The sequence below is a fragment of the Gopherus flavomarginatus genome, chromosome 1 (assembly GCF_025201925.1).
Source record: "Gopherus flavomarginatus isolate rGopFla2 chromosome 1, rGopFla2.mat.asm, whole genome shotgun sequence".
NCBI lineage: Eukaryota > Metazoa > Chordata > Testudines > Testudinidae > Gopherus > Gopherus flavomarginatus.
Genome location: NC_066617.1, coordinates 74,818,346 through 74,842,195, shown reverse-complemented (window position 1 = coordinate 74,842,195; position 23,850 = coordinate 74,818,346). Strand labels below are relative to the sequence as shown.

General features: G+C 41.2%; 1 protein-coding gene across 1 annotated transcript in view; it reads right to left on the bottom strand.

Annotated features, from left to right (window-relative positions):
* Window positions 1-23,850, bottom strand: part of ZDHHC17 (zinc finger DHHC-type palmitoyltransferase 17) — a 138,369-nt gene that overhangs the window by 47,014 nt on the left and 67,505 nt on the right. Inside the window, exons 8-10 of the mRNA XM_050935455.1 lie at window positions 18,398-18,523; window positions 15,742-15,884; window positions 5,227-5,327 (exon numbers count right to left, since the gene is read on the bottom strand). Coding sequence (XP_050791412.1) covers window positions 5,227-5,327; window positions 15,742-15,884; window positions 18,398-18,523 — 370 coding nt within the window. The remainder of the gene's footprint in view (window positions 1-5,226; window positions 5,328-15,741; window positions 15,885-18,397; window positions 18,524-23,850) is intronic.

The following is a 23,850-nucleotide window of genomic DNA, read 5'->3' as shown; positions in this document are numbered from 1 at the left end:
CAGTCACATGAAAAGTGAAGCAATTTAGCTAAACCACTAGGTTTCACACTTTAGGCTTTCTGTTGTATCTTAAACTGTTAAAACTGATTGGTTTGTTACAATCTCTGTCTGATGTGGCTCTAAGTGATGGGAGTGATCACACCATGCAAACAAAATCTGTGTTTATTTTTGTGGGAATGAACTAAAATAATTAAAAAAAAATTTACCTGAAAGTACATTATTATAGTAATATGTGATACAGCAGGGTCCCCAGTATACATTGGGCTTGTGTTCTTGAGAAGCGTGAGGGATACCAAAACGACATATACCACGGACCCACTGGTAGAGCAGTGGCATAGGCAGGAGGGGACACTTGGGTGAGCAGCAGAGAGGTAGGAGTGATCTGGCCAGGGGTTCCCGGAAAAATGTGTCCCTGCACCACCACCCACTCCGCCCCTGCCCGGTGCTCGGGGCTTGCCCCACTCCGCCAGGTACTCCTACCAAGAGGGGAGCAGAGTCAAGGTGTGGGGGCTTGCTCTGCTCTGGCACTCCAGCCAGGGTGCAGAGGTCAGGGGCTTTGAAGCCTCTGTAACCTGACCCCACTCCCTGGCAGGAGAGCCGGATGAGTGGAGTGGGTCAATCCCTCAACCCCGCTCCACGACTGGAGTGCCAGAGCTAGGCAAGCCCCGGTGCCCTGACCACATTCTCCAGCTGGAGCACTGGGTGGGGGGTGTGGGGCAAGCGCTGGGGCGGGAGCAGAGCCTGGACTGGGGAGGGGTGGGCCTGGATGTTAAGTGGGTGGGCTGCGGCCCACCTGTGGTTACACATAGCTGTCACTCATCAATAGGAGAACGTGTTCTGATTCACGTCGTTCCCAATCCGCATATCCGTCGCTTGAAACTTACAGTACTGCAAACGACGGATATGCGGATTGGGACAGATGTGTATCGGAACACGCTCCTCTATTGAGGAGCAATGGATATGCGAAACGGATAAGGGGGAGACGTATATCCCCCCGTAGTAATGGCTCCATGTGTCCCACTGTGTTTACAAGTGGAATTTCATGCCATATCTGTTGTAAAAATACAGGACATACAGTAGCGTATGAATAATAAAGCTGTTTGTGCAATCTCTTCTCAAATACAGCTGAGCAAGAGGTTTGCAAATAATCCCTAACAAATGTCAGAATGCTCTTTTATAGTAATATTTTTCCAGGATATCTGCATTTCATATACTAAAGATTCACAGTATCATTTTTCTGTTTAGCCATAGCATGCAACTGATTTTAAATATTTTCTAGCCTCTCTTTTATACAAAGCAAGATTTATAACTTAAAGCAGCTTACAGAATGTGAGCCAAGTTAATTCCAGGCCAAAAGAAGTTTGTAGTTAAATTTCTCCACTGATATGAAAAGGCATTCCCGTTTGTATATTTTAACCTGACAAAGAAAGGGAGCTGAAATTTCTTTTTAAATTGATAGATTTTGAAGGGGAAAGGGGAACAAAGATACTGCATGCAACACATTATTTCATAAAGGTGATTTTTTAGTAACAGTGCTGAATGCAAAGTAGTTCATTATGCTTTTCAGATACAAATCAAAGAGCCTTCTATAGCTTTACAGAATGTGCATTGTGCTTAAAATTTTTACTGTGTATCCTCCATTCTTTTCCATACTGTATCTGGAAATAATAGTCATCAAATTGCAAAAAGCAACATTATCCAGCTGATCTGTATTCATTGTTTTAAAGAGGATCTGATTTACACGTCTGCTTCCATTTTCACAACAAAGCCACATAATACTACAGCCAGTTACTTAGTACAATAATCAGATAAAATAGACTTGAAATTCTCTCTCTCTTGAGTTGCACAAACATTTTCTATTTGGTTCACACTGTTTTATGTTGTATAGTTCATCCATTGCAGATTCTCAGTATGTTCTGAGGTAAAATAATTTGCCAAAAACAGTCTAATATCCAGCATTCATTCTTCTCTCTACTTTTTATAGTAGATGTTTAATTTTTACACTTAAAGATGAGGAGGTTACTTATATGTAATTGGAGGTTCTTCGAGATGCGTGGTCCTTCTCTGTATTCCACTGAAGCTTTACGGATGTGCACCGTGCATCCAGAGCTGGAGATTTTTCTTGTCGTAGTGTCCATTGATCCGCACATGTGTCCTTGGCTCACCTCATGTTTCCGTCCAAGGTGATAAAAGCTGGGGCAGACTGACCGTAGCTCCAGTTCCTTCTGCACCGCAAATCCAACAGATCCACAGCAGAGGGGAAGGAGGGTGAGAAGTGGTATATAGATAAGGACTACACATGTCGAAGAACCTCCAGCTACAGGTACGTAACCTCCTCTTCTTCTTCGAGTGATGGCCCCTAATGTATTCCACTGAGGGTGATTAACAAGCAGTATCTAAGTCGGAAGAGGGTGCAAGGATGAGAATGGTTGAGTGGAGGACAGGCGTGCTGAATAAGGCATCTGTTGCAGAGTCCTGCACCAAGGCACAATGTGTGGCAAAGGTATGTACTGAACTCCATGTGGCCACTCTACATATATCCTGAAGCAGCATGTAACGGAGGACAGCCATGGTCGAAGCAGTAGATGCAGTATTGATCTTGCTCACTGACCGAGAAGGAATGTGGGCAGGAGGCACAGATTTTAAATCCTGGGTTTTTGGCATAGTCCAGTACCCGCACGTGGGTACGGTAGTGGAGCAAGAAGGAGTATTCACTGGGATCCCCAACAGGGCCAGCAGGATGGATCTGGAGGGTGCTGAGGAGGGCCTCATGGTGCAGGAAACCACTGGCTCTGCAGCAGCTGGAGTGGAGGATACTGCCATGATGTAGAAGGATTCCATTGGTACTCAAAGTGGCAGGAAAAGATGAGTGGTCCCTCGACTTTCAATCAAGTCTTCCAAGTATGAAAACTCGGAGACTGGTTCACTGGTGAAATCGGCAGAGTTGTGTACACTATCAAGGGAGGAGTGGTGAGCAGTGGCTCAAATGTGGCACATTTGGCACCAGAGATAATGTCTTCCTGTAAGTAGAGGGACCCAGAAGGTGTGAAGACCTTGGCTTTCCCAGGGCAAACACTTATTGGAGCTCTGGCACTTTTCCCAACCTCCCCAGAGTAAAGTCTCCGGAACTGGAGCAACAGTCCTACCCAGTGCGGATGATTCTCTGGCTCTGAGAGATGCTGATGTTGACTATGTGTGCGGGTTTGCACTTGATACCACTGGATCCATTGATTTATGTGGCTCCTTTTTGTGCTTGTGTGCTTTAGTGCAGTCCGTCCCCATGACTGGAACTCATGGAAGGAGTCTTTCCCTTTTTAGGCATAGAGGAAGACTTATAACCTTACCTCACGACTAGGGCCTGGCACAGAGATCACAATGGTGGTACTGCCAGTGCCTGCCTCGGATTTTGGAATCAGAGGTGCACTCCTGGTATGGGGGAAGGAAGGGGTGTTGCTTGGCCAGGGTCTGAATGAGGTCTCATAGTGACTTCCATGAGGTGCTTCCACAGCTGAGAGCCTGGCATTCTCAGATATGACTTGGAAAGGACTGGCAGATACTGCACGTGGATGAAATGTGGGCTTCTCCCAAGCAGTAGAGGCATCTTCCTTGTTAAAACTCTCCAAAAAAGGAGCACCAATCCTGCTCTACTAAAGATCACTATAAAAACAATAAAAATGGTAAAAAAAAATGTAAAACTAATTATGAACAACTGTATATTTTTTAAGTGCCTCACATGTAAGAGGACACTAATAGTTCCAACCCAGATGATGCGACGGTGAGGAGGAACTGGAGATGCAGTTGATCCGCCTTGCCCTTTATCACCTTGGATGAAACCATGAGGTGAGCCAAGGGTACATGCACAGACTAACAGACACTAACGCTTAAAAAATCTCTAGCTCTGAATGAGTGATGCAGATGTGTAAAATCCTTAGTGGAATACAATAGAGACCCTAACTGAAGGAAGAATTTAATGTTATATATCTTTGACTGATTATGTTAGACAATATTTTAACACTTTTAAAACAAGATTCTCAGAGATTTTAGGCACAGTGGCACTCAAAATGTACGCTTACATCCTAAGAGACATGAAAGACTCAAAAAGAAAAACAAAATTTGCAACACTGCTTTTTAACCTCAAAGTTTGGCTTAAATAATATCTAGGAATAACAGATCATTCTTTAAGCACGAAAAAACAGTGGCAATCAAAGGTATATCAGTGACTGCAGTAATATTAGATTGTCCAGCCAGTATCTTTCATAAGCATTACATTCACTTAAAAATACTTAAAACTGAAAGCATTAAGTAAAAATTAAACAGTTGTTAATAAAATGTGTTTGTTGATTCTTTGGTCAAATGATAAAATATTATTAAAATGTGCAACCCAGAGAAAGTAGAACAGAAGTTTTACTCGATTAATATGGTAAAGTGAATTTTTGACAAAATCTGACTCAATTTCTACTTTCTTTCTGAACATGGTACGTTTATCTAGGCAGATCTAGTTATACATTCTGTCCAGTGGCTAATATTTATAAAGATGTGATGTTGGCAAATCCCAGCAATTCTAATTATGTTCACAGAATGTATTTTGTTTAGTTTCATCAGCTGTATGTAATATTTTATTTAACATATTTTTGAAGTCCATATAAAATGGAACTTGCAAACTAGTTAGGGATAGCTAGTTATGGCTGAACTGCCTGTAAAAATGATACCAGAAGTGATAAATATGAGTGACTAGGGAAAATGAAGTTATCTATTTATCCTAGGAAAAGCATATATGCTACTTAAGTTTAAAGACTATAGATCATGGTGAGTTCACGTAATTATAATCTTTTTGGCAACGTATGGCCTTGACATGTCTATGCAACCACTTGAATTTCTCTGCTAAAGAAATGAAGGAAAAAAAAACCTCAAAAACCCCCAGAAAAAGTTTGGATAGACATTTTCAAGGAAAAAGTTTGAGGAAAACATTGTTACTGGCACTAAGCAACAATGTAATTTTAAAGCAGTACAAAAATAACCATTAAGATTTTGGATTACTATGGTATAGTAAAGTTCGATTTTAACAAAACCAATTAAGCATTAAGAATTTTACATGGTTGTAGCTATTTTTAAATTACAATTCATTCTTTACTTTTGAGGTCATATTTAGAATTCAGCAGTGATGTTAAACAGATACAAATCACTAAAATGAAAAGGTTATACTACTGAAAACAAGAAAAAGGATATCATTCCAAAACCAGAAAAACCATGTCACATACATCCAGAATTTAGTTGCCAGGTATATTCCAAGAGGCAGTGCACTATGCATTGAGTGATCAAAGAATGATCTGTAAAACAACAGAAGTGATGTCATCACACAGTATGTTCTTTCATATGTCATTTAAATTCAGTATCAGTACACATGAAAAACCTCCTTTTATGTACCACATTAAATAACAATTATATCTCCATATACTGTTAGTAACAGATTTTGCTTCTGGAGGTCTTCAGAGCCTGTAGAAGTCCCATTTTTCAAGTCACCCTGATGCAGAAGGTTGGATGAGAGGCAGTTAATGTCACTCCTCGATGGTCAAAGTGGCAACTACGATGTAATATAAGACACAAGGGAAGCAGGGCTGATATGAATCTTTAATCAAACATAACGTTAACGTTTTATGCTATCCCTAGGTCAATACATAAACTCTTACAAAACCAATTTTAAACCGAGTCTAAAATAAGATGTTAACAGTTGGACTCAATCTGCAGAGTAAATCTTGACTCAAATGACTGGTCCCCATTGTCCTCAATGTTTATAGACATCATATCATTTCCTATTCATAAATTCCAAGACCAGAATAGACCACTGTGATAATTTAGTCTGACCTTCTACATAACAGAGGTCATAGAACTTCTCCAAAATAATTTTGGGGCATATCTTTTAGAAAAACATCCAATCTTGATTTAAAAAATTGCCAGTGACGGAGAATCCACGACAATCCTTAAATTGTTCCAATGGTTAATTATCCACACTGTTCAAAAATTATGCCTTATTTCCAATCTGAAGTTCCAGCTATTGGATTGTGCTATATCTTTCTCTACTAGATACAAGCGCTCATTATCAAATATTTTTTCCCCATGTAGGTATTGATAGACTATGACCAAGTCACCTCTTAATCTTCTCACTGTTAAACTAAACAGATAAAGCTCTTGGAATCTATTACTATAAGACATGTTTTCTAATTCTTTAATCATTCTCATGCCTCCTCTCTCAACCCTCTCCAATTTATCAACATCCTCCTTGAATTGTGGGTACCAGAATTGGACACAATATTCCAGCAGGTGTCCCACCAATGACAAATACAAAGGTAAAATAACCTCTGCTCCTACTTGAGATTCCCGTTTATGGATGCAAGGATTGGATGTGAGCTCATGTTCAACTGATTATCCACCACAAACCCCTAATCTTTTTCAGAATCACTGATTTCAAGGAGGGAGTCCCCTATCATGTAAGTATGGCCTGTATTCTTTGTTTCTAGAGAGAGATATTTACATTTAGACATATTAAAAAACACATTGTTTGCTTGTGCCCATCTTACCAATGACCTGTTTTCATTATTTACCACTCCCTGTAGCAGGGTGGTCCCCTGCTCCTGCCCTTCGGGGCTTGGAACAGCCCTGGGAGAGGGCTGCGGCTGGGAAGGAAAGCCTGGGCTGATTGGAGAAAGCAGGCTCAGCTGTGGCCATGCCCCAGTCTGGCCCAGCTGGCCCCTATAAGAGGCAGTGAGCCAGGAGCCCAGAGAGCCTCTCTCTGCCTATAGAGGGAGAAGGGCCTGGCTGCAGGGAGCTAGACACAGGATGAAGCAGGGCTGAGGAAAGGCAGAGGAGTTGGGGTGCTCCTGCCTGGAAAGCACCAGGCTGCGGCCTAGCATAAGGCCAAGAGGTACTGGAGGTTGAAGGGGGCAGCCTAGGGGTAGGCAAAGGCAGCAGGTCCAAACCCCTTTGCCTGTGATGAGTGGCTGATACCGCAGTCTTCCCCAGTGAACGGGGGCTAGATGGAGACTGGGCAGTAGCCAAAAACTGAGGCAAAGTGGGGATAGTGGGTTGGGGTTCCCCAGGGAGGGGAGACCCAGATTGGTGGGATACTGCCAGGGGGCAGCACCCCAGTTAAAAGGGCACCGGGGTCCAGGGAGAGACACGGGGGCCAAGAGGACAAGCGGATCACCAGTCTGCAGAGGGCGCTCCAGAGCTAGAACAAGCTAATTCCCAAAACAGACCAGCAGGAGGCACCCAAGGGTGAGTCTGCGCGTCTACACTCCCACAATTTTTGTGTCATCTGCAAACTTTAACAGTGATGATTTCATGTTTTCTTCTAGGTCACTGCTAAAAATGTTAAACAACATATGGCCAAAAACTGATCCCCGTGGGACCCCACTAGAAAACATACCCGCTCCATGATGATTCCCCATTTACAATTATATTTTGAGACTTATGAGTTAGCCACCTGAATTTTATAAATTACACGTGTAATCAGTGATTAGGCTCTTCACTTTTTACCATATAAACATCAATTAAAAAAAATAAAGAGGTATTCAGTCTTCTGTATAATCAACAGAAATCTTTGACAATTATTTTGAAGTTGCTCACACAAATGTCATGTTGCCTTAATCAGTGACTCAAAATATTTTTAGTAGGATAACATGCTTAGATAATACAATACTTCATATGACACTAACACACCATTTTAGAACTGCTGATGAAATGGAGAAGTCTTAACAAATGTATACTCTAAAGCCACATGCTGACAGCAGTTAGAAATCATTGCTAAAGAGCTCACTCAGCAATATTTACATTACAGTTATTTTAACAGTTTGAAGTGAATTCTTAGCCAAGAGCATGAATAGCAGTTGTGAATTACATTTACACAAGAGATTCCAATGTCAGAGGTATTCAAGAAACCCATATATCTAAAAAAGGAAACATATATGCCCTGTTTTCCTCAGTCTATAGTTATAACAAAAACGTCTGTTTTCTTCTCTCTCTTGCTTTTCTCTCATTACAACTTCAGGCAGAGCTTCTTAACGGAAATATTATCAGAAGGAAAACAGTTAAGTCAGTTTTCCATTTCATTTAATTCACTTATTTCTATGACAGGAAGCTAGTTCTTCAATTAAGCCAAAAAGAAATTTAAACACTGCACATAAACCAGCTAATTCTCAAGAGCTGTCCTGAGTTCCAGTTAAGAATATCTATGAAAACATTTACTATTGGAAAACAATCTCAACTATACATATTGTGACAGGGTCAGGCCAGATGGCTACAAGAGAGTGGTCGAAGGTAGATACCTTAGTTCCAGGTTAAACAGGTCCCTTGTTCCTGGCAGGGACTATTCCAGAACACTCAGGAATTTTCTAGAACTAATTAAGGCAGGCTAACTAGGACAACTGTAGTCAATTGGGAACCTGCTAGAATTAATTAAAGCTAATCAGGACACCTGGTTTAAAAAGGCTCTCACTCCAGTTACTGAGGTGCGTAAGGAGCTGGGAGTGAGAGGACATGCTCCTCGAGGACTGAGGAGTACAATCGTTAACAGACATCAGGAGGAAGGTCCTGTAGTGAGGAAAAAGAAGGTGTTGGGAGGAGGCCATGGGGAAGTAGCCCAGGAAGTTGTAGCTGTTGTGCAGCTGTTCCAGAAGACAGCTGCAGTCCACAGGGCTCTGGGCTGGAACCCAAGGTAGAGGGCGGGCCTGGGTTCCCCCCAAACCTCCCAACTCCTGATCCAACACAGAGGTTCCACCAGAGGGGAAGGTCTCTGGACTGTTCCTCGACCCACATGGTGGATCAGCAGAAACTGCTGGGATTCTTCTTATTCTTTTTCCTCATACTGGCCAGTGATGAGGTTATCTAAGAGAACAGCAGGTTTGAGCCACAAAAGTGGGCAAACTGAGGGCTACTGTGAATCTCTGAGGCAAGCAAAATTCGCCAATAAGTGCAGGACTCACCAAGGTAGAGGAGGAACTTTATCACAATATAAAATGACGGAGTCTAAATTAGCTGTTACCACTCAAGAAAGAGAGCTTGGAGTCACTGTGGATGATTCTCTGAAAACATCCTCTGAATGTGCAGCGGCAGTCAAAAAAGCTAACAGAATGTTGGGAATCATTAAGAAAGGGATAGCTAGTAAGACCAAAAATATCATATTGCCTCTATATAAATCCATGGAACGCCCACATTTTGAATACTGTGTGCAGATGTGGTTGCCCCATCTCAAAAAAGATACATTGGAATTGGAAAAGGTTCAGAAAAGGACAACAAAAATTATGAGGGGCCTGGAACAGCTTCCATATGAGGAGAGATTAATAAAACTGAGACTTTTCAGCTTGCAAAAGAGCTGACTAAAGGGGATTTGATAGAGGTCTATAAAATCATGGCTGGTGTGCAGAAAGTAAATAAGGAAGTGTTATTTATTCCCTCTCATAACACAAGAACTAGGGGCCACCAAATGAAATTAATAATGTAAGGAAACATAACCCCTCCTCCCGTTTTGTTGGATAGAGCTTTGCAACTGTTTATATGGGATCCTGTCTTGTCATCAAAGCCTTTTGGAGGTTGTTGTCACTGGTCGGATACTGTACCAGGGCCTTGATTGAAATAGTAAACTGTCAGTCCCTGCTGCAGAGCCCTGCCATTGATATAAGCATCTGTGATTTTAACATATAATATTGCAACAATTATATGCTTTTAGCTTTATTAGTTTACAGGCCTATGCAAGCTAAATAAATGCAAAATAAAAGCCATGGTTTTAGTTCTCAAAGAAACTTGTATTACTGTGGCACTGGGTGTGCACTGGGCGTGGAGAAACTAGATATGAGGAAAGCGGGGTACGGAACACTAACAAAAGAGGAACTAGGAGGGGACAAGGGGTCCCTTGGAGGCCAGTTCAGCTATAGGCAAACATAGTAGCTTTGCTTGCATAAGGTAGATCACAAGGTGGGGTCACAAGATAACCAGCTCAACACTGCCCAAAACACAGGATATCTGTTAAAATAGCTTGCTAATTTGCAATATTCTATATGGTAATGCTTTTGCAATATGTAATTGCAACCAAGGGATCATAGAACAGTCAGCATAATTAACAATAACCGGAAATACCCCAAGCTAAACTTACAGTAAATAACCTGTTGATTTGCAATATTAATTACCAAAAAAAGGCAAATAACTTGTGTAATCAATATGACGTTTTGCGGTTTTAACCTTTATAAGCTTGGTGAAAATTGTGAAGGTTATGCTGTCTTTCCCTGTATGCATACTTGTAATCTTGTAGTCTTGTTTTATCAATAAAGGTTGCCTCAGGCTGTCTGATTCAAATCAACTGGGTGGTGGTCTTTTCCACAACAATAAGCAGTAGGTTTAAAACAAATAAAAGGAAGTATTTCTTCACACAACACACAGTCAACCTTTGGAACTCTTTGCCAGAGGACATTGTGAAGGCCAAGACTATAAACAGGGTTCAAAAAAACTAGATAAATTCATGGACGACAGGTCCATCAATGGCTATTAGCCGGCATGGGCAGGGATGGTATCCCTAGCCTCTTTTGCCAGAAGATGCGAATAGGTGACGGGATAGATCACTTGATAATTACCTGTTCTGTTCATTCCCTTTGCTGCACCTGGCATGGGCCACTATTGAATGACAGGATACTGGGCAAGATGGACCTTTGGTCTGACCCAGTATGACCATTCTTATTGTCTTATGAAAAAAATTTAGCCTACCTGTCACAGAATTGGTCAGTCACTGGGAAGTGGGCCGTTCCAGGACTCACCTCAAGGTTCCTCGCCACAATCCTGAACAACTTAAACAACCTTCCCACATCCTGCCTTCCATCACACCCACATAAAATAGTCACCCTCCTCCAATGTTCCCTCTAATTTTTTCCATCCACGTGCAGAATGAATTTTGCTATGTGCACCATATCAAGGTAATATGCGGATGTGTGCCACCAGCAGAAACAAAAAACCTAGCTATAATATATATTTTTAAAAAGTCACCATAGGGATAATTACTCCTGCCAGGACAGATTAGGCATTTTAGAACTCACTACTCAAACAATTAAATTTAAGTGTAAGAGAAATAAAAATTATGAAATACACAGAGCCAATTAATTAAAAGAACACACTTTGAAAGAAGTATCAAGAAGTAACAACAACAATACAAGTGTGTGTTGGGAGGTGAGTGAGAGATAGACATACTGTTTCTCTGTGAGTGTGAGGGGGGAGGGAAAGAGAGAGAGAGGTGTGTGTGAGAGTGAGCGAGAGAGAGACACATACAGTGTGTGTGAGACAGACATACTGTGTGTGAGAGACAGACAGACATGCATTGCCCCTTTAAATATGCTGCCCTTTTAAGTAGATTGGCACTCACCAGGCTGAAGCCTGCTTGTTCAGATAAAGCAGCAGCTGCCAGCAAGCTCTCTCCGTCCCACTCCTAAGACCTGTCGTGTCCTGACCCCCAGCTCTGTGGAGATGGGGTACGGGGTGGGGGGACACCCTGATATCAGCACCCTCTTCCTACTCCCCACTCTGGACAGCAAGAAAGAGGTTCCTGGGAGCAGTTGGCCAGGGGCTCCAATGCAGAGGGCAGGAGCAGCGCAGCAGTCGGGGGAGAGGCACCTGAAGTGTGTGACACTTGATAGACTGCTGAACGGCCACGCAGCTTAGAGGGAACTTAGCTCTCATCCATATCACACATTTACACCAAGGGGATTCCCTGGTAGGGATACCCATCTTTAGAAAAATCTTGATTTATGATTAAAAGGGAAAAGGAAAATTAGGGTTGTCCCCCCCAAAAAAAATTTACTTCTGGGGTGCTTTATAATCAGTTTGTAGACTGCTCTGAGGTTTCTCTCTTGAAATTAGCATGCTTCAATCAGAGTTCTGACACAGAAATAAAACAGAAACTAGACTGATGAACCCTATAACTCTCAAAGGCAACTTTGGAGAGAATGAGAAGTTTATTGATGTGGCAACTGTGAAAAGTAAAAACCACTTTTTCATAAGTAATTATTATATGAATGCTAAATATATCTAGCACAGTACATGTCCTACAAACTACCTACAGGATAGACTGAAAGGGCTTCCAAACATCTTTCTTAGGACAACCAGCTACACATGTATTGCTAAACTTTCCTGAATAGTTACTTACAGATTGATCTGGGAGTTTGTTTTTAAGTTAAGAATTTAGAATGCTATGTAAGCTTATCTAGACACAAAGAAATCACCACCACAGGATTCAGATAAATATTGTAGCAGTAATATTAAATTGCAGCCATCCAATAAAATATTATTTCCTTACAAAAATAAACAAGGAAGCTAAATACAAACAGGTTAATTTAATAACATTACAATTATAATGAATCAATAGAAAGTAAGGACTTAAAATGTAAAGGTATTCTGTACCCAAAATTTACACTGAGAGTTTTCTGTTGTAATTTGGTAACCTGTTTGCTCTATGGTGTTGAGACAAAATTGGTGCATCAAACCTGTATTTAACCTGAAAACTAACAAAATAATTTAAGTCTAAAGAAAAAAACCCTCATAATTATTAGAATTAATTAATTTTAGTTGTAATTTCCCATCATTTTAAGTGCCTGTAAAACATATAGTATGGCAGCATTAATATTACAGAACACATTAACTCCTCTTCTTACAGCATATAATAACCACTGATAATTATATAAAAAGGCAAAGTAAAATGTAACAATAATAACTTGGCATATACCTGGTTTGAACTTTAACCCAATCATCAATTCTCACATCCTTTCAACCTAAGTCATTCACATTTCCACCAGCCTACTCTCACAAGCTCACTCACCTGTTTACCAAGACACCCAGTAAGAACAATCCCAGGGTCTGTTCCACTATATTGCTTTCGGACCATCACCACTTTATCACCAAAACATTTCTGTCAGCTGCTAATACCCAACCTCCAATGGCTAAGAGAATATTCTTTATTACTTCTCCTTTACCCAGAATGGGAGAAAGAAACTTGTACTACATCCTTGACTTACACAATTATGTTTCTCTTCCAGTCAACTGTTATCCATGCATTATCTTGCTTTTCTTCCCAGTTTGTCTCAGATTCTCACTAGAAAGACAAAGTAGGTGAGGCAATATCTTTTATTAAGAGACAAACTTTCTCTTTCACCAACAGAAGTTGGTCCAATAAAAGATATTACCTCACTCACCCTTGTTTCTCTAATATCCTGGCACCAATATGGCTACAACAATACTGCAAACAACAATGGATCATATCCTTACTGTTATTGAAATTTGTTTTTAAAAAAAGAGGTTACTTACCAGTAACTGCTGTTCTTTGAGAGAGTCGCCTCTGTGTATTCACACTTGTGGGATTGGCACTTCCAGTCCAAGATAGGGGAGCCTACCAATGTCACTGGGTCTTTGCTGACCCTGAAGCAGAACTGGAAATAATGGGTGCTGTTCTTGGTAATAATGAGACCTAGTTGGGATTTACTCCCCTTGTATAACAAATACTGCCAGACTTATACCCTAGACATTTGTGCTGCTGTACAAAAATTCTGTTCAAATCATCTACCTGGACATAGTTATTCTCTGGCAAATAAATTTTGGTCGTGAACAAAGGGAGAGAGTCTTGCAGGTTAGGCAACTAGCTTTCAACTCCAGAACCATGATGTGTAGACAACTCCTGGAGAGTCCACAAACCTTGAAAAGACTGAAAAACATGCTAGTCCACTATGTGGAAAACAACACACTAAAGGTAAAGGAGGTGAGAAGAAAATCCCCTAATAAGCTTGTGCTACTGTCACCTTTTGTATTTTCTATGAACAGAGACATAAATGGGTCAGGTGTAAGTAGAAGCAGCAGCAGTACCTTTGCTATCAGTCTTATGGGGGCAGAGACATAGCCTGGATAGCAGTATCACCCAGTTACATTGTTACGGAACACGTCTGAAGATCAAAGTCTAGATACTAGTGGAATCAGAGACTCATTGCCACTTACACTATATACCAAATCACTTCAGGCAAGTGGCTTATCAGAGTCAATCTGCTGAAACCTCAACACCAAACTCAGTCAACCTAAATGGACCTAAAGACTAGGTAGATCTTAGGGGAGGACAAGCAGGATGGTTGCCCTGAGTGCCAACTTTTGGGGGCACCTCATCACTATGCCTGTTTTTTCCCCCCATAGCTGCTCAGGGGGCACCAAAAACATTTACTGTCCTGAGAGGAAAAATATCTAGGGCCAGCCCTGCTAAGGACCTAATGTCACTTATACTGGTACTGGATCACTTCACTGAGAAGTTCACCAGAGTCCAGGATGCTGGATTTTAGGCACTGGACTCGGTCGACATGGATGGATCCAGAGATCTGAATATGCACTGAACCACTCTTAGTTCTCTAGTCCATGATGCCAAAATTTTGGTGCCAGCACCAAGACTTAAGCACCAAATTAGCAAGACCAGTCCAGATCTATGGACTCTGGTACTGTGAAGGTGCCAGAACCTTGGTACCGAATTATGCCAATCCAGCCAGAGCCATATCTAAGAGACTGAGACCAAGGCACTGAATTAGATCAATCTGGAGGAATCCGGGGTCTAGGTGCCCGGTTGATGGTTTAAGAATCTTGGAAATGACTCTGTCAGCCAATTAAGACTGAGGACTTGAATAATATGTAAGCCAGACACAGAGTCACTTAGTCTAGAACATGGCCAGACTTAGCTGACCAGGCCTGAGGAATCTCCTTTAGCAGTAGGAAACCCATAGTGACAATTTAACTAAAAACAAAAAGCCCTAAAAGAGCAGAAGAAAAGCTCTGAGAAAAGAAGTGAGGATGCTACATGTGACCCAAACTCACAACCTCTTTGGCAGTTAAGAAGGAACTGAGGGACAGTTTTATACCTTTGAAATCCTCCACATGGAGAGAAAGAGGAAGAAGAAAGTGGCTGCAGAGGACACTGGGTCACCCAGTGCCAGGGAGCACCAAGCTCATATGTGGGAATATGCAGAGGCTACTCAAAGAATATAATGTGTAGTACTGAGAAGTAGATTAAAGGTCAAACAGTCCATATACTTTGCAAGTCCTCTGGAGAGCTATGGAGAATACTGATATTTACAGTAATTATTCAAAACATAGTATATCATTCTTTTAGTGACTGGATGACAGATTTAAAACAACTGATTTAAAATAACTAATAAAAATAACCTCTTCTGGCCACAGCAATAATTCCTGATGTTGTATCCCACTTTGTATCAGTTTCTGAATGACTTTCTAAATGTCTCAGAATTTTAATTCTAAACAGTAATTAATTTTTATTAACCTATTTACAATTCTACCTTGCTTCTCCTATCCCTCTCGAATAACTGTCCTCTTGACTGTTCCATTTACAGTTTACACCAATGGTTTAACAGACATCCAGTACCTTCCCTCTGGAGACTGAATGTTTCTCTGCTCCTAGCCTTATTAGCTCAGCACCTTTCATCTAAAATTAATTCAAAGGCTATATTTCTGAGATGACAGAGCATTAGAAAGCCAAATCACACAGACATTTTTCTGAAATGTAACAGTGATAAAACAGAAGTTCTTGCAAAGAATGCTATATATCCAAAAGACGCATCTAGATCTGTCAAAGAAAACTAGTACAAATTTTATTAAGTAAACGAACAAGACATATATTAAACATTTGTCTGGGTGTACTAGATTGAACATGCAGTCTTATAAAATACTTACTTTGAAAGAAACTGTACCATAGCCCATACACCACCATACATTAGCCCTTTAATGAGCCACGAATCAACATCTAAGTCTGCTATAAACCCAACCAGCCAAATAACTAGGAATGGAGTTCCTAGCATCACCTTCTGACGAAATTCCTGCACAGAAACAAATATTTCAGAAAGCAATTTACAGTTCTTGTAAGGAAATGGTTACATAATTAACTAAAACAGTAATAACAACTCATTTAAGTCTAAGAGCCTTAGTATGGTAAGGGAGGAAAAAAAGGTACTTTTCTAAATGTATTTTTCTTCTTTTTAGCATGCTCATACTATGGAAGCAATTTCTTTCCTAAATGGAAACAAGAGATTTCCTACTAAAAGATGCCTTGATTTCTCATCTAGCATCAGTGATTAGTCAAACAATTTTCATGTATAAAATGCTGTTATATTCAATTAGACTAGTTAGACACAGTTCATAATTCATAATTTTTTAATAAATCAAGTAACACGGTTGATCTCTGTAGACAGTTGCTAATTTGAACAACTCAAGTATGTTTTACACACTAAGAAAAACAAATACAAATGCCAAAATGCAAGTAGGTTGGAAGTTAGAGATGAATTAAGAAAGTAATTTATTTAAAACATGGAAGATTGTAAAATCATTTGCAGCATTGCATACTGAAATCTAGTTACGAGTAGATTGATAAATAAGGGGAAAAAGCAACTATAGTAAAGTGGAGTGGAAAATGGCTAAAAATAGTACCATGAGGTTCCACATTTGTCTTTCAATGACCTTCATATCAAAAGTGCTAAGTTTAGAACTAAAAAGATTTTATACTTACCATAGTTGCAAACTCACTCTGGGATATAAAGTCAAGTTATGTTCTTTCCGACTAGCACATTATCTCCAGTAACCTTTACCGAACTAAAATATATTTTATATGTAGCACAGGAGCTACTGAGATGTATACCTCTACACATCTTGAGGTAAACATTCGCCAGTTGGAATTTAGCTAACAATTCTGCTGATTATGCTCGAGTGGGAACAAAATCCAGCTCACTATCCTTACCCTAGAGCAGGGATGGGCAAACTTTTTGGGCAGAGGGCCACATCTGGGTGAGGAAATTGTATGCAGGGCCGGGGCAGGGGGTTTGGGTGTGGGAGGGAGGCCAGGGTGTGGGAGGGGCTCAGGGCAAGGGATTGGGGCAGAGTAGTTGTGGGGGCTGTATGAGGGGGCTGAGGATGTGGGGGTGCGGAGTACAGGAGGAGGCTGAGGGCAGGGGGTTAGGGTACAGGGTGCAGCAGGGAGCTCTGGGCAGGGGGTTGGGGTGCAGGAGGGATGCGAGGTGTATGAGGGGACTCAGGGCAGAGAGTTGGGGTGCAGGATGGGTGCTCGGTGCAGGCAGGGGGCTTAGGACAGGGAGTTGGGGGACAGGTGGGGTTTGGGCTCCAGGGTGGTAGCAGCACGCACGGAGTTAGGGCAGGCTCCCTGCATGCCTGCCCTGTCCCCGGCCCTGCACCGCCTCAGGAAGTGCCACAGCCCCAGGGGGAGGGGGACTGGAGGGCTCCATGTGTGCTGCCCTTGCCACACCTCTAGGTACCTCCCCTGAAGCTCCCATTGGCCATGGATCCCTGTTCCCGGCCAATGGGAACTACGGGGGGCGGTGACTGGAAGCAAGGGCCCGAGGGCCGCAGGGACGTTGGGCCAGCCACTGCTGAGAGTGGCATGGGGCCCACAGTGCCACAGGGGACAATCACGTGGGCCGGATCCAAAGCACTGAGGGGCTGGATCCAGCCCACGGGCCATAGTTTGCCCACTCCTGTCCTATAATGTATTCCATCCATTCTCCCTTTGAAAGATTTTAAGGCAGTAAACACCACTCAGCTCAGGTCATGTGTAGTGCTCCAATACTCTTCCTGTGCACAGATTTAAAAAATGAGCCTAGGTTCTAAACTGTCATTCCCTAGATAACAAAAGATTAAAATGTCATTAGCCCACCAGGCCAGTGCACTATAAACAATTTTTAAAAGCACTTTATTTTTGTAGAAAATGGATGTTTTTGTTAAATTGAGCTGCTTATTTTTAAAGCTGACAGATGAATTGCTTATCCATCAAACTAATACCACTGCCAAGGTTAAATATTCTAATTAGGATTCTACCTTAAAATCAAATAAAAAGCCTTTGAAAATTAGGGAGCTTCATACACCACAATTATACTATTGCGGTCAGCCTCCATGTTGCTTCACTTTGTCATATAACACTCACCAGCAGTTATACAGGAGAGCAAAGTTTAGGAAATAGCCTGAAACTTCAATTATCTGAGAGTGATTGAATATCAGATTTGTTAAAGTATCTTGATTCTCCATAGGAAGAGTACTGCACTGCTCCTAAGGCACTTTCCCTGCTGCTCAGTCAGTGCAATAGCATTGTCGTTGACCACTGGAAAAAACTACAAGGTTGCTATAGCAGTGATATAGAAGATAGACAGAAGAAGACAATACGAGATAATCCCAGAACTGAACCATGGGAAAAAGTTCTTGTTATTATCTATCTACACGAGCTCTCCTGCCATGCTGGCCACTGTAGTATTGGAAGCACTGTTTTTTTTAAAGGGAGGAATATGCCACAAATATGGTTTTACATGAAAAATGTGCTGTTTCTTCTCACCTTATCAGCCTTTAGCTTTCTGAGAAAGGATGGATTGTCATATCCCTTTGCTTGTCTTGCCTCCTGTAAGTGGTTGATCATCCAAACATTTTTTCTCTGTTTTGCCAAATCAAGTGGTGATTCTCCCTGCCAGGAGTTGGAAAAATGGGAGAATTTTAATTTAAAAATAAAAAGTACTCAGAACAGTTTTACTTTTAAAATAGAAAATCACACACATAAAATTATCATCATATTGAAAAGACATTAAATAATATTCTAGTATTATTTCACTCCGATGCTTACTTTAACATCAAATAGGCCATTTATTCTCTCCAGTCTTTTTCTTTTTACTTCCCTTATAACTGCAGGAGTGATGAACACAATGCTAAATCCATGCTCATGACATAATTTCTATGCCTCAAATGCAGCAACAACTGTTGCCTTTAGGAATCCTCTGGCATAACAAATCTGTGTTTAAATGTCCTGAACACTCAGTCCCCTTATCTGTGTTTCCCCTTCAACTATTGACAGGCAGCAGAAACTAAACCAAAAAATATGCATTTGTTGCCCATTGGATCATGGAAACTCTCCACTGCATACGATTACTCCTCTATCTCAAGGAAGACATCACCATCAGAGTCACCAGTACTACAATTTGTTTTCTGTGAGAAAAGTTTCTTACAATTTAAATGTTAGTAGGTCAGCCCCAGCCTTTGTGGTCCTGGGAAGAAAATGGAAAAGGACAAAAAGTATATTGATTGCTAGCATCCAGTTTATCCTACCATTATGAGGTCCTTATGCTTGGCTTGTGCCAGGTTCTTCACTTATCTTGAAGGCTCCCAAGGCAGCAATGGCATTGTTTTAGTTTCTCTCTCACTGCACACTCAGGAGTGGAGTTAGAGAGAGAGAGAGAGAACTAAATGGATTTCCATCCACAGAGATTGACATCTGTTTTCTACTCCAAGAAAAAGAGCTAAGTGAAAATTCATGACTAGGGTCTGATGTTATAGCGGAGGCAAGAGACAACCAATTGCAGGTACCTCCAGCTCCAGTTTCGCATTTGACTCCTCCTTTCTTCTATTGGAGTTAACTCCCCTCCTAAACAAAGCATTCATGGAGGCTTGAAAAATAGCTGAATCCTCCATCACTCGGCCATGCCTAAAAAAAAATGAGACAGGTACCAGAAACTGAAGTTACCCAGAAAGGGCAAAGTGTACCAGCAACTGAGGAGGAGATTTTCAAAGGCACATAGGACAGTCACCTAACTACCACTGAAAGTCAACTGGAGTTGGGCACCTAACTGCCATTTGAGCCTTTGAAAGTCTCATCCTGAGTCTCCGTTAAGGGATTACGTAGTACATAATGGAAACCCTGAAGTGGATTTCTGTGGCTCCTCTGGAGAGTTTCCTTCCACTTCCTATGTATGAGTTGTTGAGCCAGCCAAGCCCATCAGAAAACTTACACCAAAAGTTATCCTTATCCTTATTGTTATTCAATCAGAGCATTAAAATATAGGTTAAACTAGCTCAACCCTCTGAAGAAACAGAAAAGTTTGGGGTCCAACCATGGTGAATACCCTGTCTAGTCACAGATCTACTAGTTTCTTGGATCACTAATCTCTGGAAAACCCTGAATCACTAATTTTTTGGTGTCATTTTACGTACCCAAACTATAAAAATTACCTGTGGACAAGTAATCCCCTCTAGGAGTTGTTCTCCTAAGTAAATCCTGTGATTGCCTCAGGGTCCAGCTGAGCATCCCTTCTACTAGAGGACCATATGACACCTAGTGACTGCCTAGATAAAAAAATTGCAAGAGCTTTAAAGAAATCTTTTGACTATATTTCTAATCAACTGGCCATTTTAGTGTATTCCTTTTATTAATATGGAGGCATGACTGATTTATTAAATACATTTTAATATTTATAATCAACATCAGGGATCTCAATTCTAGTCTATCAATATACCTATCTCTGTGCCAGCAAGTAATAACTATTTAGTTTGATGTGTCTCACCATGTGTGATCTTAATGATCAGAAGAAAATAGTAGTCTAAGGGCACATTAATGGGACATTCATAGTCAAGCCTTTAAAAGACATGATTTCTCAGAGCAAGAAAACACATCAAAGATCCACTCCAAGATTCACTAGTAGATTCAGTTAATTCCTCTTTCAGTAAATGCTCTCCTTATTTTAGAAATTCATGATTAGATAGCATAATTATTATTTTCATTCTTCCTTTGGAAATGGAAGACATCACAAGTACACAAGATTTCCACTGATTTGTTCTAACTGACGAAATAGTTCCCTCATTTATGAGACTACCCAGTCCGTTCAATAAATTATGGATAAAAATATTGGATAACTGTGAGAGAATCATTATAACATGGAGTTACTGCCTAAGATTCAGTCTTTTCTCTCAGTAATGAAAGTCATTCCATCTCCATTCCATTCCAATCCTCAAAGGCAAAGAATATGATCTTACCACCAGGAAGAGTTATTTATCTTCTTATTTTTATTGTCAAAAAAAAAAGTCGAAACTGACAACCCCATATTAATTAAATTAGAACTGGAAAATTGATGCTATGATATCAATCCAGGATACTGCGTAGTGTCATCAGATCTCCAAGATGTGTGTCTTCATGTTTCTAAGGGCTGGTCTACACTTGGGGTGAGGTGTCGATGTAAGATATGCAACTTCAGCTACGGGAATAGCGTAGCTGAAGTTGACATATCTTATTTCGACTTACCTCCCATCCTCATGGCATGGGATCGATGGCTGCAGCTCCCCTGTCGACTCTGCTTCCACTTCTCACCCTGGTGGAGTTCCTGAGTTGACGGGAGCGCGATTGGGGATCAATTCATCGCATCTAGAAGAGATGCAATAAATCGATCCCAGATAGATAGATCGCTAACCGCTGATCTGGTGGATAGTGTGGACATACCCTAAATATCAAGCTGATCAGATTCATTCTAGAAGCTTTTCCATTTCAGTATAGCACACTAATTTTTTTTCCTATTGTCTCTTGATCATTAACCAAAATACTGGAGGTAATCTTTCTGTTCAAAATAAAACCAGTGCCTTACTTGGATGACTGGTTCTGACCTGGGTCAACTCCCTCAAAGAAGCTTAGAGGATAGTGCAATGTCATTTACTAACATTTTTAGTGCCTGGAGCTGATTGCAAACTTTTCAAAAAGCTTGAGCTCACTTGTCACATTTCATTCTCTAATTAATCGGGAAATAAGATGGGTTTTCCATCCAGAGGATTCAAGAAATACTTAAGCTAAACAATATTTTCAGTCAATTAAAGAAGCTCTCTGAGGAAAGGACTTTTTATAAGGCAAGGTTATAGATATGTCCAAATCACCATCTGTTCCATATGAACAGTTGAGAATTGACAGAAGGTCTGAAAAAAAATCAAAATCTGATTTACAGATAATTAGCTATGATTAAAAAGGCAGGAAAATCTAAAGTCAGAGCATTAGTGAACAGAAAAAATGGAAACAAGTGGAGGCTGTCTGTGGACAAATTTTCTCCTATTATGGACAGCATCAACTTAGTTTAAACCTACATTTCTAAACAAATTTTTATTTTGAAAATGTTCCTGTAACAGAGAACCAGGTTTTTGTGACCAGGCCTCCTCAAACTCACTAAGGGGAATCTACAAATATAAAAGAGAAAGAACAGTTATTTACTTTACATTAACTGTTGTTCTTTGAGATGGTGTAGTTGGTGTGGATCCTCATGTAGATGTGTACATGGCTTGCGTGCAAGACTGGATTCTACAGAATAGCAGTATCTGTTGGAACCATGCATGAGCGTATGCCTCCTTTTGTTCCCAGGCAAGGGAATCAAGGGAGAAGTGGCTGAAACCCTCTTTAAGTTCCCTTGCAATTCAAAGCCTGTGGTAGCTGAGGACTCAGAGTGGGGCAGGAAGGAGGGTTGTGGAGTCCGAACTGCCATCTCTAAGAACCACAATTACTATGGGGTTAAGTAACCATTCTTTCTTCCTGGAATATGAGTCAGCATAGATCCACTGTACGAGATTGGCAAGCAGTACCCTTTTTGGTTGGCAGGATGAGAATTATCAGCTGCATCAGTCCATTGGTCTGCCAAATTTGGCATCTGCTCTAGCAGTTAAGTCCAATGCATATTGCTTGTTAAAGGTCAGTGGGTCCACACTGTTGCTTTGCAGATATTGGAAACTGGCACATTCCTGAAGCAGGCTTGATCCTCAATGTTCAGTGGGAGAGATATCCCAACTAAATGGTAACACAGCGAGATACAGTGTTATCCACTTAGACCTCTATTTTCTATGATGAGATGGCCTGACATTTAGACTGATTGTCTACAGCCAAAAATAAACAGGGAGACAGCCTGGATGGTCTGTCAATGTAATTAATTAAGGTTCTGGAAATTTCCATTGAAGTTTAACATCTTCTCTCTCAGTGAAAAGAGGGGTTTGGGGAAGAAGACAGGTAGGATGACTGACTGATCCAGATGGAATTTTGAGACTACACTAGGGATGAACCAGGGTGAGGTTCCCATTGTCCCTATGAAACGTCACGTTGGGACAATCAGCCCTAAGTGCTTGGAGCTCGCTCACTCTTCTGGATGAAGTGACTGCAACTAGGAAGACAATCTTCAGAGTGAGATGAACTAAGGGGCATTCTGAAAGGGGCTTCAAGGAAGGACCCATGAGTCTCAAGTCTCAATGTTAAGGTTCTCTGACTGGAGGGTAAGTATATAACAGGCCTTTGAGAAACTTTAATATCTCTGGGTGAGAGAAAACTGAACACAATCATCCAAGAGAATGGACAGTTGAGACTGCTGCAAGGTGGGCCTTAATAGAGCTGAATGAAAGGCTAGAGGCATTATAAATGCATTAAGTAGTCAAAGATCGGAACGGAAGCCTGCAAAGGGACCAGGGCTGGGCCATCCAAATTGAGAACCTTTTCCATTTTGACAAATAAGTCCTTCTGGTGGATGTCTTCTTTCTGCTCTGTATCAGAATTTCTTGGACATGTTCAAAGTAGTCCCTGTCCGTCGTACATAACTGATCAGCATCTAGGCCATCAGGTGCAGAGTCTTCAGGACTGGATGGTGAAACTGACCATGGTGCTGTGAGATCAGATCCAGGCAGTCTCGGAGCTGGACTGGGGACTGAATGTACATCTGCAGCAGGTCTGTCAGCCAAAACTACCTCAGCCAGTACAGAGCTACATGAAAGATTGTGGTTCTTTCTTTTGCTTTTGGAAGACACTCTAGGGATCAGAAAAATAGGTGGAAAGGCATAAAGGAGACTTGGATTCCACTGCTGAAAGAAGGCATCAGGCAATGAAAATGAGCTCATGCCCCCTCTGGAGCAGAAATTCTGATGTTTAGTGTTGTCCTGCATGACACAAAGATCTATTGTGGCAGGGTTTCTCAAACAGGGGTCACCGCTTGTGTAGGGAAAGCCCCTGGCGGGCCA